This window comes from Antedon mediterranea, chromosome 9, assembly GCF_964355755.1.
Source record: "Antedon mediterranea chromosome 9, ecAntMedi1.1, whole genome shotgun sequence".
NCBI classification, from domain to species: domain Eukaryota; kingdom Metazoa; phylum Echinodermata; class Crinoidea; order Comatulida; family Antedonidae; genus Antedon; species Antedon mediterranea.
In genome coordinates this window covers 19714152-19733000 of record NC_092678.1, presented here as the reverse complement: position 1 = coordinate 19733000, position 18849 = coordinate 19714152, and the positions used below count along the sequence as shown (strand labels likewise).

Genomic DNA, 18849 nt, shown 5'->3' with positions numbered 1-18849 from the left:
CTCAAATTACTGGGTTTCTCCAGAAAAGTTCAAACCAGGTAATAATTATAGGTCTATTGATATCGATTGTGCACTAGATCTCATAAAAATAATCAACAAACAAGGTAGGCAAGGGACGGTAGGTGGGCATGGCCTTGTCTTATTATAAAGCTCTGTCTACGCTATCAAACTTCATGTGACAAAAAAAGTGTGATATGCCCAAATATGGTAATAATGAAATATGGCAAATATGACATCATCGTAATAATACATATGACGTTATTTTTATTATTATTATTATTATTATTATTTTTGCTTTGTTTGTTACTAAAGGTAAGAATTATATGAAAAACAAATTTGATTTTTCCATATCTTACACGATGATATCATATTACTACCCTTGTTCGGCACTTCACATTTTTTTGGTCACATAACGTTTGTAGACAATAGTAGACAGAGCTTAAGAATCCCATGATCTATCCCTGATCTATCGAGTACAATTATTCAATGAGGAAATCATATGAAAATAATCTGGACTCAAACAACATTTTTTAAATTCCTTCTTTTCAAATCAACATTCATTTGTATATTGTGTATTGCAAGCATAGTACATTTTCTTTTTTTTAGAGCGATTCTTGGATTCAACAAAAACTATTAAGCAACGTCTTCCGAGTTTTTTGCCGTTTTCCACCGGTCGTAGAGGGTGTGTTGGAGAAGCATTAGCTAAGGCTGAGATCTTCCTCATCTTTTCGTGGTTAATTCAGAATTTTAAGTTCGAGAAAGCTCCTGGAGAGACGGGGAACGTAGCAATCACAGGAACGATCCCCCAACCTACTCACTTTACTAGGCCCTATCAAACAGTCGTACATCCCCGAGGCTAGTTTCGTAGTTAATATATAGAGGCCTGTCAACAATTTAATTTCGCATCATATACGATAGCATCATATACTATAGCGTCCTTACATAAGAGTATCTATTTTTTTTTTCGGTCTAGCCTAGTTTTGTTTTGTTGAACTGAATACAATTATACTTATAAATGTGATTGAAACATTATTAACAATTAATGTAGAAAATCGTTATCGTTTATAATATGCTGAAGCTAAATATACACAAGTATTTTTTTATTATACAAGGCCATATACATGATGGATGCAGTCGCTTGCTCAAGTTAGTGTTTACCGACCAACCTACCGACTGACCGACCGACCGACATAGTGAGCTGTAGAGTTGCGTTGCACACGACTGAAAAGGCAATAAGCTAACAGCGTATACCGCGAATAAAGTGCTAAACCACTATCGACTAAAAACACATTGCCAGTAACACGTGTACAATGTAATGAAGCAGATAGGATATTAGAAGTTGGCTGTAAGGAGAAAACAGATGAATCATTTTTGTTATGTTAATTTATGCAAATTTAATGCAAAATATACATTACATTTCAGGAAGATCTTCTACAAACCAATTGAAACATGGCCATATACATGGCTGCAGTCACGTGCTCAAGTTAGTGTTTACCAACCAACCGACCGACCGATCAACCGACCGACATAGTGATTTGTAGCGTCGACATATTGATTGTTAATATAACTACAGTATCTCCAACTGTTTCGTTTTTCCTTTCTCTCATATAATAGTATAAAAACATAATAAAATCTCCCGTGTTCTCAGATAAATGACCTTTATTGTATTAATAAAATATAACATTTAATAATAACTAAACTGGGAATACTGTTTTTATTATAACATTTCATGTAATCTAATGTAGCCTACAGAAACTCACATAATCAGCTGCTAGATGCCAGGAAATGGCACCTACAATAGTTGAAATATAATATAAAAATAAAATATGAATCTGAGCCTAACTGTATGTCTCCAGGACCATGACAACTCCACCATGGTTGATATACAATACGATAGACCTATAGACTAGGCCTAGGTTTCTTAGGGCCTACGAGATCGCTAGATCTAAAATAATATTTTTATTATATATTTTTATATTGATTATTATAGCTATAGATTTTGAATTCGAAAACAGCAATGTGTTTTTGACATTTACCGCTCAGTATCGTAGACAATAGCCTAACTCTTAACCTACATGATTATTAACTAGGTCAGTCAACTACGTGGCAACGACATTATTGTGTTTGTATAAGGTTATTATTTGGAACATTGCCATATTCAAAGTCAACATGCATACGTAATAACAGTTAAAACTGGGAACGAGCTGAGAGATGCTGAACGCCTAACTGGTACAGTGACTAGGTCTACTTTGATGTTACAAGGTAACCATTAACTTTTCCATGTAGTACAGTATCTACAAACCATAACATTATAGATTCCATAGTTTATAGATTTATCTTAACGATAAAAGGCAGAGTATGTATAAGTGCATATGGGTCACTGACTGTTTTTGTATTAAAATGGATGCATATTCTCTTACTTACGGATCACTCAGATTACAAGGGTTCTGTAGGCCTACTACACTACATTAAATTGTAGTTCAATTCAAGAAGCTCTGAAACGAAATTCTAATTCATATAATAATAATAATAATATCAGAACGTGATTGTGCATTATTATTAAATTTATTGATGTTTTCAGTAGTTATACTATCATTGTTGAAATTGTAAAATGTTATACAGTACACATTTTTCGTCTGCTTGTAATGAATGTATAAAAAAACTGTCCAATCGTTATCGTACATAATGACTTTAATGCAGTCAAAAGTAATTGTAAATATTATTTTTTTAATTTGTTTTTCTTAAGATGTTGGAGTGTACAAGTACGATGTCTCTAGTCGTAGTGCTGATCGTCCTGTTGTTTACGTGGATGTATTTCAACATTCGCCGTCCATCTGGAATGCCGCCTGGTCCAACGCCTTACCCTATCATAGGGAATGTTCCAAGTAAGCCTTAAATATCAAGCCTACACTACAAACTTTATGTGACAATGAATTTGATGTGCCCATTATATAGACATGATGTCACATCACTACCATATTTGGATATGATCACTACCATACTAGGACACACCACATTTGTTTTGGTTATTGAAAAAGTTTTTCAAGCTTGTTGGTTACTATTAAGGAATATATACTTTGTTTCCCCCTATTTTCCGTTTAAAAATTGTATATTATGTGGTCATGTTGATGTACTGTATAATCTTGCCGAAATATTTTTTTTTGTTATACAGTATTGTTAGAAAAGAAAAAGCTATGGAATACCTTTAAGGACATGACTTTCAAGTACGGACCAATTTTTTCAGTAAAATTTGGATGGTATTGGGGAGTCGTTATCAACAACCACGACCTTACGCAAGAAGCTTTACTGACCAAATTTAATGAATTTAGTGGACGACATCCTTCATATACTTGTAAGTTGTTTCCAATCGTCCAGTCTTAGGCCGATTTGTTTCAAATAGCCTGTAATTAGTTATGTTTTATGTATATCTATCGTAGGCCTAATTATAAAAAAGACCTTTTACTCAAGGAGATCTCCGTGTTTGGCAGTTAAGCGTTGTGTTTCCAAACACGAAGATCTTCGTGTTTGGCAGTCAAAGTGTTATAGGCTAAAGCGAATCCATTCTCGTGATGTTTTAGATGTGTTAAAATCATTTATTGATTTTATATTTATTCTATAAAACATGGACAACAAGCTGCCCGAAGGCTGAAAGTGTGGAACTTGCACATTATTATAAAGATAGGGCTACACTTAATTTAAATAACTTAATATCATGTACGTTCAGGAAGATCATTAGCTAATGTTGAGTTGAGCTTTGTTGAGTAATTGCCAGATGTTTTCCCTAGTAACTAACGTAATTTGTACTTTAAGTACAATGCGAACACTTGCTAGTAGTATATAGTACAATATTGCGTCAGTTTAGGTTACCAAACATCTGACCAAATGTATCTTCATTATAGTTGACTTGTCTTCTGATCACGGAAAAGACATAGTTTTTGCTCAACCTACACCAACATGGAAATTCCACCGAAAGTTAGCACATTTAGCTATCAGGTAAGTACGTAATAATGTTTAATTATTTATCGGGGAAAAAATAGGATAAAAGATATGTTAAATTTATTGGTTGAATATTTAGATGTAGCTCAGTTTTAGTTCATTGATCACGTTTTTTTTTTGGCTTACAGAAAATTTTGTACTGACGGTTTGGAGAGTTTGGTAGAAAAAGTAATACCGAAAGTCGGAGATGTTCTTTCAGAAAAAGCTGGCACACCATTTGATCCAAAGGAAGTGATCAAATTGGCAGTCTACAACATTATCGCGTCTATGTGCTTTGGACATGAGTAAGCTAAGATAATATCTGTGTCCACACATCTTCAAATTATATCTATCTCATATTGATAGATACGATTAAAGAGTAGGGATTGTCTCTCGGTTTGTTGGTCTGGTAGGCGCTGCACCGCGGCCTAATCCAAATGTCCTTACTTTCCAGTTAAGCTTGAGGACCTGAATAACAATAACAAGTTTCACATTTTCTGTATCTATAAGTCTATAATTGTGTTTATATAACACCTAAATAAATTCCTGTCATTTGATTGGATGATTGTGGGTCACATGCGTGCAATAGTACGCACTATATTACATATTTTGATATACTTCATTAGTCGAGTGTTCAAGGACATCTTTTAACCTTTAAGTCTTCTTTTGCTATTTGTGTGTTTTTAAAATTTTAGATACAACTTCAAGGATCCCCAGCTTCATAAATTAATGAAGGTAATAGACGAAATCAATGACGCCATTGGTAACTGTTCTATATTAGACTTTATTCCAGCCGCTAGATTTTTACCAAGTACATCAATGAACTTAGGCCTATTTCGAAAATTAACTCTGGAATATTTTGCTATAATTTTGACAGAAGTGAATCAGCATTTGAGAACATACTCCCCAGGTATTGATATTATCTAGACCACCATAATAAGCTCTGTCTACACTATCAAAAAAGTGTGATATGCCCAAATATAGTAGTGATATTCTCAAATACGGTAGTGGTATGACATCATGATGTCCATCGCAATTGTTTTGTCACATAAAGTTTGATAGTGTAGACAAGGCCTTACAAACCACAACGATATTAGCTTGTATTAGCCCCGACAATTGGACGACCATTGGTCTAGTTTTGTTTTTAATTTTATTTATAAATAGTCATTTTACCATGCGATCGATAGCGTCTATCTTTTTGCCTTTAAGATTAGATCTTTCAGGAAACCCAATTTTTGTTCACATCTTCTATTTTTACTGGCGGTGTAAAAGGGGTACAGTATAATATTTCTTACAGCCATGTTCATTATTAATTTTAGATGAACCTGCAAATGACGTAATTGAGCTTCTATTAAAAACTCAGAAAGATGAACTGGAGACAGATAGTTCTGCCAGTAAATTAACCGACGTGCATATCAAACATATTGTATCAGATCTCTTCTTTGGTATGTTCCTCTATTTTTGTACATAAATAAATATGTTAAAACGCTCTGATTGGAATAAACGCCCATCATAAACGTTTGGTTTCCGTGAACACATCATCATAATACTCATTTATTAACTGCATATGATCTACAATTTACAAAGTCTTGGGTATATAAACATAAGTTTTCAAAATGGGAATATTTTAACTGCAGTTTTTTGGCGTCGTGCATCGTTTACCGATATTTACAGTTTAGAAAAAAAATTTCAATTTATTTCTTCCCTGATTAAAATTAATTATTTATTTTAATCACATTTTTTTAAGCTGGTACAGACACATCAACAGCATCATTACTTTGGGCTGTTGCATGCATGATGGACAACCCGGATGTACAGGAGAAAATAAAGAAGGAACTTGACGACGTCATTGGAGACAGACCGCCAAGACTAAGCGATCGTGGGAAGTTACCATACACGGAGGCTGTGATCATGGAGATTATGAGATACGGAACGGCTTCACCTTTAGGCTTACCTCATCGTGCTATTGAAGACTCCACAATCGGTAAGAACTAAACAAGCTCTCGTCCTCGTCCGGTGTTTTTAGTTATTCATATTCATAATGTGGCAGGATTAGGCTTTTGTAGTTATCTTATACTGAATAAGAGGGAATTTAGCGTACACATAGAACGTTTTTGGTTTGCTGCTGGGGCCGAACCGGAACCCTGACGTTTCAAAGACCCTTAAAAACGATTTTCCACTATGCGAATTTGTTTGCGCGAATCAAAAGCGCATGCGTATAAGCGGATGCTGTCGATTCGCGCGAACAATTAATATGCGCCTAGTGTGAATTCGGCTTAATGCGTACCTTTTTCTTTCAGGCAATTACAATGTACCTGTAGGCACGATAGTATTCATAAATCATTGGGCACTTCACAATGACTCAAAATACTGGGTTTCTCCAGAAAAGTTCAAACCAGGTAACAATTATAGGTATATTGATATCGATTGTGCACTAGATCTCATAAAAAAGTAGGCAAGGCACGGTAGCTGGGCAAGACCTTGTCTTATTCTAAAGCGTTGTCTACACGCTATCAAACTTTACGTGACAAAAAAGTGTGATGTGCCCAAATATGGTAGTGATATGCCCATGGCAATGATATGACATCGTAATAATACAAAGTTATTTTTGTTATTATTTTGTTTTTGCTTTATATTTGTTATGTACAAAGGTAATTAATATTCAAAATATTAGCAATTGTTATATCATATAATGATTACTCAAAGAGTAAATATATTGTAGTATACTGCAGTTACTGCAGTAGAATAATTATGACACGGCCTCTCTAAAGCCTTGTTTAGGCTATCAAACTAGTTTGACAACAAGTATATCTTAAAATATAAGGTGTGATAGTCCATATCCTACACGATATCATATCACTAACCTATTTCGGCACATCACATTTTTAGGTCACATAACGTTTGATAGTGAAGGCAGAGCTTAAGAATCCCTCGATATTTGCCTAAGACAATTTTTATGCTAAGACATTGCTATATGCTTAAGCACTTCTTAAATATTTCATCTTAAGCAACAATATAAGCAAATTAATATTGATAAATACCAACCCTGATCTATTAAATACAAATAGTTAATGAGAAAGTCATATGAAAATAATCTTGATTCGAATGAAATTTAATTGAATGGAATCGTTTAAAATATTCTTTCCATTCAAATCAACATTTATTTGTATATTTTGTATTGTTAATATATTTTCTTTTTCTTAGAGCGATTCTTGGATTCGACAAGAACTATTAAGCAACGTCTTCCGAGTTTTCTGCCGTTTTCCACCGGTCGAAGAGGGTGTGTTGGAGAAGCATTAGCTAAGGCCGAGATCTTTCTCATCTTTTCGTGGTTAATTCAGAATTATAAGTTCGAGAAAGCCCCAGGAGAGACGGGGAACGTAGCAATCACAGGAACGTGCCAACTTACTCACTTTCCTAGGCCCTATCAAACAGTCGTACATCCCCGAGGCTAAAGTTTCGTAGTAATGTATAATGTGCATGTCAACAATTTAATTCCGCATCATAATACTAGCGTCCTAGCGTTTCTAAGAAAATGCCAATAAGCTAACTGCGTATACCCTCGCTAATGGGCTAACCGCTATCGACTAAAAACAAATGAAATGCGGAAATGTTTGACACAATTATATTAATACTAGATTAATCTAACTTTATTTATAGCAATAAAATGAATTGAACATTGTTTGGCCTTTACCACTTACATCAGAACACATGGCCAAGAATTAACATATTGATTTTTAATATTATCTTCATCTTCGGTGTTTCGTTTTTCCTTATGTTGCTTCAAGTTCCGTTTTTCCTTTCTCTCATTTGCGCATGTGCACTGCGTAGTATGGCGTTCTGATGGTTTTGATTTTGAACGGGTTTTTCTTCTGTGTTTAACTCTTTTTGATGTAGAATTTGCAGATTGTTCTTGTTGTTTTAAGTCAACCTCGCTATCTGTTGTTGCTGTTGTTTCATAGTCACTGAACACGTATGGTGCTACGCCTCTCAACCACTGTTTTATAGCGTTACAATTTTCCTTATAAATTCCGCGAGCTTTGTTGTCGGACTCATTGATAATTTGGAGATCGTTACTGACGTTTTGGTTATTATCTGAATTTGTTTGTACGTCTTTGTATTCTGAATAATCGTTAGAATTTGCAGAGATATCTTGATTTCTCCTTTTATTTTGTCTCTTTCGGCGTTTTTTAGGAGTTGATGACGTCAATGGTTTTGTGAACATAAGATTGTTTGAAAAGTCAAAACTTTCTTCACGACTTTGCTGCTCCGTTTGTGCTTGAGGCGTTTTAGGAGTTGTATGCTCTTTTATATTTTCAGTATCATATGTCGACGATGGCTGGAATGTATAATAGTCCTCTTTGTCGAAACTATAAACATGTTTGAAGTCTTTTGGGTTATTTCCAAATTGAAGAGGTGTAGGACTATAAGGAAAAGTCGATGTATTTAAGAAAGTTGACTGTTGTCCCGACGGAAGATTTCCTGGCAATAGTTGTCCTGTTTGTGTTTGACCGGACATCGGTTGACCAGATATATGTCCTGACTGTCCTGGCGATATGTAGAAGTTCATGATAGGTGTCTGTAAAGTTTCATCAGCTAATCTATTAGGCCTACGTTGTTTGGCAACAGTTTGTTTGTTGGGTTTCTTTGTTCCCGTAGCACACTTTCTTGTACCTGAAATGAAAAAGTATGATTTCATATCTTGGTCACGTCTCAGGCCCAGAATATAGGTATAGGCCTAGGCATATATGCCTATGCCTATCAGTGACGTTTAGCATTCAAAGTGGTTTGGAACATTCCACGAAACTATGGACTCTAGGCCTAGTATAACATCTTCCCCCTGCAGACAACCAGTAAACAATGTAACACAAGTCTTTTTATTTAGTATAACTGTAAGGAATGGAAACATGAATTGGCCTACCATAGGCCTGGGCTACCTAGGCCCTAGGCTCCTAGATATAATTTGCATCATCATCATTTGCAAAATCATTAGGCCTAGACATAGGCCTAGATAGGCCTACATACCATTTTTATAGTATTGAGTTCCAACATCCTGCACCATTGAATCTGTCGGTTGAGTGATCGAAACCTTCTTGCTACTATTTCGTGAAGATTTTCTGTTGGGCCTGGGAGTCGACCTTATAGGTATTATTAAATTGTCTTCCAAATTCCATTCTACTGTTTTATTCTTCGAATTTTGCTTAGGCGTAGGCCTAGAATTGTGTAGTTTAGATGGAGTTTGCTTTTTTCCAACAAACGCGTTATCTGCAATCTTTTTATATTTTCCACGTGTTAGGCCACTAACTTGCATAAGTTGATCTATGCTGTCGAAACCGCATAGTTTCCGTCGGTAAGTTATTATTCTTTTCGCCAATACTGGGTCCACGCCTGGTATCTTACAAAGACCTCTAGCTGTACTATAATTTATGTCAATACTCTTAGACATTTCTATTAGTTCATATTAATGATAGTTACTGTGTTACGCATAGAGGCGTGCCGTAGATAATTATATATTTTTTAGAAAGATACACTCTATTCAAGCAGAATAAGAACAGCGCGTAACATTCTAAAAACTCTACCGCGCCGACGCACAACGTGTTTTTTTTTTGTGCACAATAAATACGTCATATAGGCATAATATTGAATAACTAGGTGACATGAAAATGCTTAAAAAATAAATAAAAATGTATTCTTTTGATAACATTAAACAATATATTTTGAAGTACAGTATTTGGTTTGTTATTTCTGTGTAATCAACACGAAGTTTACTTTGCGATGTTAAGCCTATTTTGTGATGCATCTATCCGTAATGTTGTTATACTGTACATAGAAAATAATTTAAAAATGTCTACATAGATATAGCCATAGTCATGTTTCATCAAAATCAGCAGATATACTTTTTTTTAAGCGTGTGTATATGCTATACAGTAATGTAGGTACACTCTGGGAAGACGTAATAATTGTATTCATTTCGGCAATAAACATAAAATAATAATTACGAAAACATAGAAATATATATATATATATGAAGTACAAGACACGAAGCCGGGGAGAAAATAATTTTAAAATGTCTACATAGATATAGCCATAGTCATGTTTCATCAAACTCAGCAGATATACTTTTTTTTAAGCGTGTGTATATGCTATACAGTAAGTAATGTAGTAATTGACTATAACATTATTATTATTACACTTATGGTACACATCGTAATCAGCATAGACGGGATTGGACACTTTGGACCATACAAAAAAAATACATCATCTCAGATCGATTCTCAATACTATGTTTTTTGAGTATACAATTTTGTTTGTCACAAGAAGTTAAAAAATCTGCGTCGGGATAAATTGTTGAGGGCGGTATGTAGAAAAATGCATAATTATTCGTAGTCTTGTGTGGCCAGACATAACGTAATTTTACAGTCAGTTACAGTATTTTTCAGTAATGTGAAAAAAGGGGTAGTATGCATATTCATTTTGTAACAATTATAATCATTATTATCATTTAACGTTGATAGCTACCAACTCAATTGTTACGAAAAACACTTATTTATTAATTAATAAAAAATCCTGCAAAACGTCTGGTACACGACATCCGGGTAAGCGATGAACCATGATGGCGTCTGAACGAGAAAGAAAACGTGATGTAAACGAAGATATGATGTCTGAAAATGATTTATCAAGTCCAAAGTGTGACGAAGATGACAAAGTTAGCACTCCAAATAATTCACTTGTCGTAAGTAGTCGATTTAAAATTAATGGAGACACTCGACAATCAGATACGCTGGTTGTTTATGAAGCTAGCCCGCCTACTCCCACCACCGTTTCGCCTAGCAAATTGGGGCCTGCGATGGTGATGGAGACAGGCAAGAGAAGGCGGGTACAGCATAACTATCGAAGGTTATCGAGCTCGGGCTACACGGAGGATATGTATACCGATTATAAACAACGGTATTCAAGTACAAGCGAGTCCGATATCTCTCCTCCTCCATCTGCTGCAAAAATAAGAAGGCAATCGCCAGCACGTCGAAGTGAAGAGCAATTACAAAATCAAACACCACCACCAGCGACAGCTGCAGCTCCTGCTGCTGTTAGCCTACGAAATGAAAGCTCACCACCATCAACAGGGACGCAGGTGCTACAGCAACAAGATCAGCCTAAGCAGGTTCATAATGGTAAGTAAGACTACTAGGCTACTAGGCCTAGCTACGACTATTGTGATTGATTGATTGAATATATATTTATACTGAGTAACCTCTTCAGTCAAAGACTGGTCTCCCAGAGGGCCCAGTTGGTGATCAGTGGCTGTAATGTACTAATACACCGGGGTAACCCCCTACTCGTCTCGAAAGATGTACTAGGTTCTTTAAAGTGCACACCAGCTAGATGTGTACACTGGACCTACGGTTTATAGTCCTTATCCGAGAAGACTCGTTCTACCACCAGAACCATGGAGTGAGTGAGCCTCGAACCCTTGCCGATGTTATGGCTACGTAATTACGGTTCCACTGTCTTAACCGCTCGGCCAGTAGTTTTTAGTGTATCCTAGACATTTTTTAATTTATTATCTTTGGTTTATCTTTGATTATGATTATACTATTAATTAGGCCTACAGTAACTGTATATTTAATTGTGTCTGAATTTGTATCATACATTAACATTTACACTCTACTGTCTGTACAGTAACAACCTAACCCGGGCGGGTCCTACTAAACACCACCAGATACCACCAGATACCTACTAGAGCAATAAATCCTGCCTCATAGTTGACCGTTCAATACAATACACAAGAGACACGGATGAATGCATTCGTTTCGTTGCTATGTTTATCAAACGCATTCGGTTCTGGAATACGACCGCGAGAAATTCAACTTTAAACTTCAATTTTATCAGTTTCTGAAAAAATTAAGCTTTGAAATTTGCAATATACCCTTAATAATCAATTCCAAACAGGTGGCTGCTCTCTGGTGGTAGGATTTATTGCTCTAGTTGGTATCTGGTGGTGTTTAGTAGTAGGACCGCCCTAACCCTGTACTGTCAGATTTAGCTAGGCCTGTTACTAGGCCTAGTGTCAGTACAGTGAAGTTACACTTTGCTTGCTTTACCTTTAGGCCTGTTTGTAGTTCAATGTTGCTCTATAATAAATAATTTATTTTCATAATATTAATAATAATAATATAAATGCACAGTTGTACAATAAATTAATATTATATTTTATTAATATTTGTTTTCATTATATATTTTTCTGCTTACTAAACAGGTGATTCATGGCCACTTGTAAAGTATGCCACTTCAAGGATCGTGAAAAAGGATGGGTCACCAGAACTTAAGTTGCACATTAAGAAAGAATGTTTAACGATGATGAGAAGAGCTAAGAAACACAAGCATCATCACCACCATCATCACAGACATAGGCCAGTCATGGTCGATGCTACAACATGTACATCTCAGGATACTGTTAAAACCAGTATATCGCCTTCTTCTCCAGTAGTCACTGTTCAGAAACCAATGAAGATGGAGGTCTCGGATAAAACGACCACAGACAACATTAAAATGATATTGGACAGCCACGAAGAGGCAAACTCACCATTTAGCAAATATATCCACATCGAAAAACAATCAAATGGGGGCGCTAGTGTCGTACATGTGTACGGTAAAGAGATCCAGCATTTAAAAGGAGAGGAGTTGGATAAATTTGTTGAAGAGTATTTTAAAATTGTGTATGGTGAATCGTCCGATGGCATTTGTGATCATGTGATGGGTATCGTTCATGACGCTGTCAACAACATTCCAAATCTTATTGACTATTTAGCCTGCAGACACCCATCTACGGTCATCAAAACCGAACTGTTGGGTACTAAACACGATTTGATAACAAAAACTGTCAATGATTTCCGTAACGATGTTCACCGTTCGTACTGTAATGGTACGTATAAATCTGGACCCATGCTGCAGATGAGCCTCGTAGGAACAGTCAACGAGGAAACGGGAGATTATTTCGAAGATATTTTAGACATGTTAGAGGAAAATTCATTTCTGCACCGTGTCATGCCGTGGGGTCCACTATCTTCAGTGAAGATGGAAAAGCGCTGTCATAGTAACGATGGTCCAATCATATGGGTTCGTCCAGGAGAACAAATGATACCAACAGCTGATTTGCCCAAGTCACCCTCAAAAGCCAAAAGGAGGTAAAGAGAAATTATATTAAAATAAAAATAAAACAAATAACGGTGTTAAAACGCTTGCTAGGATGCAACACAAAAATATAGAAACAATGCAAGCCAGTTGAATGTTTGAATAATCCATTGTCTGTGATTCGGTCAAATCACTTACGTTGTGTCATGTCCTTTTGTTGCATCTCTAGTGGGAACCAAACATTAATTTTGATTTTTTAAAAATGCCGATTAATTATCACATCAGATAATGTTTTTTTAGTACCTGGGGACCTATAATAGCATTTGAATGCATCTTTTAAACCCAAATCTTGATCCAGTACAGTATTTTGTCTTCGTGACCAGGTCTCCTCTTCCATAGCCCTTTAAGATGTGCTTTTGCATTGTTAAAAACTTTCAGTTAGCATTGACTAGTATTAGTAACCTACAATAATTCAACATTTATTACATATATTTTTTTTTATTCCTCAAATCAAAATTTAACACAAATATTTATTTCCTGAACACTAGAACTGGTGTAAATGAATTGAAAAATTTGATGTACCGTCCCCGAGCTTCGGAACCAAGAGAGTTACTCGTTCCTGACCGGACGCGATGCCACGCTGACCACATTGGTCAAGGATTTGACCGACAGACAACAGCTGCCGTTGGAGTTCTGCAAGCAGTCCATGGTAAAGACATGGATACGGTTGATGATCTTGATGTGAAAGATGTCGTTTGTTTTCACTCTGCAGACTTCTTAAATGTCACGGAAACCCTGCAACTTGATCTGCATGAACCTCCTGTCTCTCAGGTAAGTGTTGGTATGGTGTAATGGTAAGGGATATTGGACTAGCATGTGCGAGAGATGGGTTCTTATGTGTCTATATATTATATTTATATTAAATCCAAAGGCAAATTACTGAAAAATATCAGTGCTGTGGGTATCTGTGGCTTAATCTCAATGGAGATAGAAAAAAAAATAAGCAAAAAGCTAAATCAGAACAATAATTAAAACAGCCAGAAAAAAATTAGTCTCTTAAATGTTTTTATGATATATCACATTTTTTATTAAATTCTGGAATGTCACACTAGCTGTATAAATATATTGATTTTTATCTCGATATTTTATATTAATAGGTTATATTGTACATTCATACATGTTTGGTTTATAATGTTCATTTGTATGTTGTTTAAAGATGTATTGTCCCTTTGTCAAATTCCAAAAAAAAAAAAGTAAAAAGATTTCGAAAAAAAGTGGGTCATTTTGAAGTATCATAATAGTTATTAACTTTCACCAAAAAATAGTTGGGAAAAAAATCATTTAACTGAAATACAGAAATTTTTTGGTTCAAAAAATAACTTTGACTTCCAGTCAAGGTTTGCGATCAAAACATATCTCATAATGCAATGCGCATATTTGGCTGCTCTGTATGCATAATCATAAAACTTCCTCGCGATCTGTGTGAAAACACCTTCTCAACCGTGACAAGTTGTAAACAATCCTAATTAGCATCATGCATGTATACTCATGGTTTGAAATCTTTGTTTACTTTGTTTTCCAGACGAAATGTAATCAAATTAATTTAGCTATTACGTAAAATTGTTGTTTTTGTCTTGAATTTTCGACTTAAAGTGAATAACTTTAATTTTACTTTGATATGGCCAATTAAAATTTAGTATATTTTGACCTTCATTTTTTTGTGTTTCAAGGGACAATACATCTTTAAGTTGACGGCACCACTAATGAGTGTGTTGCCACTGATCCAAAAGTGTTTGTCAATAAAGTTATTATTATGTTCTCTCAAATGATAATTAAATTTATAATATATAAATTATATTTTATTAAATTAAAAATTAGTTATTTTAAAATTTTATATTTACAGTGCGTTCAGTGGGTAGAGGATGCCAAACTGAACCAGATGAGAAGAGAGGGTATTCGGTATGCCAAAATACGCTTACGAGCCAACGACATATACTTCATTCCCCGCAACGTTATACACCAGTTCAAGACTGTGGCGGCTTGCATCAGTGTAGCGTGGCATGTCCGTTTAAAACAATACCATCCAGAACTTGAGGTGATGCCGAAACCAATTGAAGAAGTGGAGGAAACAAATGGAAACACTCAAGAAAATGGTGATGTTGAAATGACGTGCAGTGAAGCGGAACCAAGTGAAGAATTAGAAAACACAAAAGATGAAGTAATGTAATTTATGTAATTTTATTTATTTTTTTACCATTCCAAGAGTTGAAATGTAAATTTTCTCCGAAATTGAAAAAAAGGAAGAAAAAAAGTCAAATTTAAGGTACCAAAATAACTTACTTGTTTATCTGTTAAAAATTGCCATTTTTAAAATATATTTTTTTAAATGATTTAGTGAACTTTGAATAAAAATATGAAACCACTGGACCATATCAAGCCTATGTGCATGCTCACAAATAAATCTAAATTTTCTGTTGAAAACAAATTTCTCATTTAAACGCTGCGACATCCAAAGAGAAACGCAATAAATTAATTAAAATTAATTGATATAACTATAGTTAATTGTGTACACAAATATTTGGTTTATTTATTTAATGCAAGCTTTAATTTTCCCTAAATGCAGTACAGTCATCAAAAATAAATGTCCCCCTCAACTTGATAATGGGAGAGAGAGAGTGAATATTATAAGAAGTGACTGTTATTATCTAGCACTGAGCGAGCGAGAGCAGTCACCCGTTTATTGGAAGGGAAGGAAGAGACACATCACTATTTAACATTTTAAATGGAGTGTTTTAATTGGATCGTACATATTTTATAGTACTCTGTACTTTCGGAAGAAATGATATTATTTAAATGTTATGTAAGATCTTGGATTGTTAGAGATTAACTTAGCTATTTCTCTTTATTTATAATACTTTACTATTTAATGAAAGTTCAATTGAGTTATTGTAGCAATTCTTAAAATAATTATTTAATGATATGAATTTGCTGAGAATAATTATTAATATTGTACTATTTATAATATTTATACAATTTTTGTCATGAAATTGTTACCAGTTTCCTTTACTGATTTTTAAAAATCCGTATACTCTGTAAATATTGTATTTAGAAATTAGTGTAAATTCCATCATGATGAACAATTTTTAATGTAATTAAATTTGTTGTCGTATTTTTTTAAACCCAGGTTAATATTCCAAAAACATGCTGTCTTTGAATTTATTCCTCAATCAATATAATCATTGTATTGTTTGTACTAAAACTTGCTGATAATGATTCTTTTTTTCTTTTAAAAACATTTTATTTGAAGTACAAGAATGGTTTATAATTTTATTTAAAAAAAAAACACATTAATACTAAAAGAAAAGAAAGTCAAAATACCACAGTGTACTTTCTGTAATGAAGAAAATATATCGGTGATGGCCTAACAGAGGGCGCTTTAAAATTTAATTTAAGCAACCAACCATTCGATAGAGGACGCTATATCATGTTTTATTAACTACTCAAATTTGAAACGGGATGTTTATCTTTAATGTACAAAATAAATATTTATGTATAATTATCGAATCTTCAATGCCATTGTCTCGCATGCATTAAGCGCTGTCTACCCTATTAAACTTTTTGTGACAAAAAAAATGTGATGTGCCCATATATGGACACGGTGACGTCATATCACTAGTTTGATAGCGTAAACAGAGCTTTACATTGCAGTATCTTGACAATGCAATCTTCATCCCTTTGTTAAAATATTTTGCATGCAGCTTAATTTGCATATTGCCTCTGTAATTTGCGTATGCTGGTAATTTTGTTGTCATAGCATCATCAAAATCATTTGCATAAAACTAAAGTTTCTCGCACCTGTCAGGTTAACTTAATGTTATGACTTGTGACAATTCTTTTATTTTGTATGTGCAAAATTTTTCATCCTATTGTCAATAAATAAATTATAATATTTCTTGTTTGCATCAGGTATTTGCTCGAAAAAACTTTTTTTTTTATCAATATAAAGAAAAAATTAACATGAAACTCGTTTAAAACGCCTGCGTTGACAAAACGTTTAAAACGCGTTGCTACAGACGTGTTTTAAACGCATTGCAATAGACGTGTTTTAAACGCATTGCTATAGACGTGTTTCAAATGCCTGCGTTTAGAAACGTTTAAAACGCATTGCTACATACGCGTTTTAAACGCCTGCGTTGAGAAAACGTTTATAACGCATTGCTGATATAAACGCGTTATGTTGTACACGTCTAGCCATTAAGCTATGTCTACACTACCTTCATGTGACAACAAATGTGTTGCGCCCATATATGGACACGATGACGTCACATCACTACCATATTTGGGCACATCAAACTAGTTTGATAGTGTAGACAGAGCTCTGCATGTGTTTGATACTGTATATGGTATGTAAAAAATCCGTCATGATAAGAATATTATTTGTAGGAATTGCGTGTGCCAGACAATGATATAATACCGAATTGATCTTATTTATTTTTCTTTTATGTAGACTTGTGTTTTAGGATATTTATATTAAAAAGAAATGCCTTAATAAATAATGAAATCGTGTTGATTGATTGATTCGACATTTTCTTTACATAAACAACATACAATACAACATTATTGTGTTCTACTGTTTGAACAAAACGCATGTGATAGGCCTTCATTGTGTTCAGCTACTTTCAGACAGTTAATTCGACTTTTTTGTTTTTGAAACGGTAATCAAAATTAGAACTGTATATTAAATGTACTAGATGGTACGCTCGCTTCGCTCGCGTACCATGTAGGTCGTGCCCACAGATGGTTCTCGAATATACAGTAATTTCAGCGTAGCAAAACTGGCGATTTCAAATGTACGTACCGCAGGACTATAATACATTGTCGTTTACAGAAACGAATAAATAGACACGATGATTTATGTAGTCAACTAAAATTAGCACCCTGGGAATTACTTCCGATGGAGAAACTTATCACAAAATGAGTCCAAATTTTTGATTTGGACTCATTTAAAGAAACCCAATTTGTGTTTTGTATGTAACATTAGGGTTGAGGGATGGGAAAGCGGATAGGTACAAAGAGGAACAATTTTTAAATATATTCTTTATCCACTCAGTAACGAAATATTTTGTTCATGTTTTATAAGCCTATATATAATATACCTCTAAATACAGTAAAACATTTGCGATTTAATACTTTGTTAAAACTGTCACTGTCATAATCGATTGAAATATTAAAGTACATGTCACGACGTTTATATTTTTGGTAATTATTAATTAATACAAACGTTGAGAAGGAACTGTCAGTATAAAGTTTATTTGTATATAATAATGTGTATTTACAGTATTGTCAAAGTATTGCAAGAAGTTTATTCTCAAAGGGCCCATATATTTACCTACCGTATGTGTTAAACCAAGGGCTCATAAATTTACCTACTTGTGTTAAACCAAACTCTGGCAGACTGAGAGATTGGGATGTTCCATTCATCGCAAATCAATACATTTGTATAATCTTATATAGTCCAGTCCCTAAGGGGAGAAAAAGGGGTGGGATGTTACCAAACTGGATACAAATTTTTCAGTATAGCAGTTTGGTAGAGTATAGTGTGGAGATGCCAAAACAAAGTTACTGGAAATCTGATTTGACCTCTGTGACCTCTGACCTCAATTTTTATATTTTTCTATTATATAACTAAAAATCGCCATATCTTGACAACGCAGGGACATTTTACATTTATTTTTTTTTTAA

The 18849-nt window shown here is 34.4% G+C and overlaps 3 protein-coding genes across 3 annotated transcripts; 2 read left to right on the top strand and 1 right to left on the bottom strand.

Moving 5' to 3' along the window:
- The first annotated feature begins 2219 nt into the window (after nucleotides 1–2219).
- LOC140059542 (steroid 17-alpha-hydroxylase/17,20 lyase-like) lies at nucleotides 2220–7543 on the top strand. Its single transcript, XM_072105479.1, has 10 exons — nucleotides 2220–2262; nucleotides 2747–2885; nucleotides 3173–3352; nucleotides 3900–3993; nucleotides 4125–4280; nucleotides 4671–4885; nucleotides 5295–5420; nucleotides 5723–5959; nucleotides 6276–6374; nucleotides 7180–7543. The coding sequence occupies exons 2-10, from the start codon at nucleotides 2747–2749 to the stop codon at nucleotides 7428–7430; spliced, it is 1497 nt and encodes a 498-aa protein (XP_071961580.1). The 5' UTR covers nucleotides 2220–2262; the 3' UTR covers nucleotides 7431–7543.
- A 44-nt stretch (nucleotides 7544–7587) lies between these two features.
- On the bottom strand, nucleotides 7588–9464 carry LOC140059543 (uncharacterized). Its single transcript, XM_072105480.1, has 2 exons — nucleotides 9001–9464; nucleotides 7588–8649 (listed from the first exon to the last, which is right to left on the bottom strand). The coding sequence occupies exons 1-2, from the start codon at nucleotides 9419–9421 to the stop codon at nucleotides 7673–7675; spliced, it is 1398 nt and encodes a 465-aa protein (XP_071961581.1). The 5' UTR covers nucleotides 9422–9464; the 3' UTR covers nucleotides 7588–7672.
- A 1055-nt stretch (nucleotides 9465–10519) lies between these two features.
- On the top strand, nucleotides 10520–17661 carry LOC140058640 (lysine-specific demethylase RSBN1L-like). Its single transcript, XM_072104332.1, has 4 exons — nucleotides 10520–11147; nucleotides 12233–13160; nucleotides 13656–13938; nucleotides 15011–17661. Exons 1-4 carry the CDS (start codon nucleotides 10586–10588, stop codon nucleotides 15332–15334), a joined length of 2097 nt encoding a protein of 698 aa, XP_071960433.1. The 5' UTR covers nucleotides 10520–10585; the 3' UTR covers nucleotides 15335–17661.
- The last annotated feature ends 1188 nt before the right edge of the window (nucleotides 17662–18849 follow it).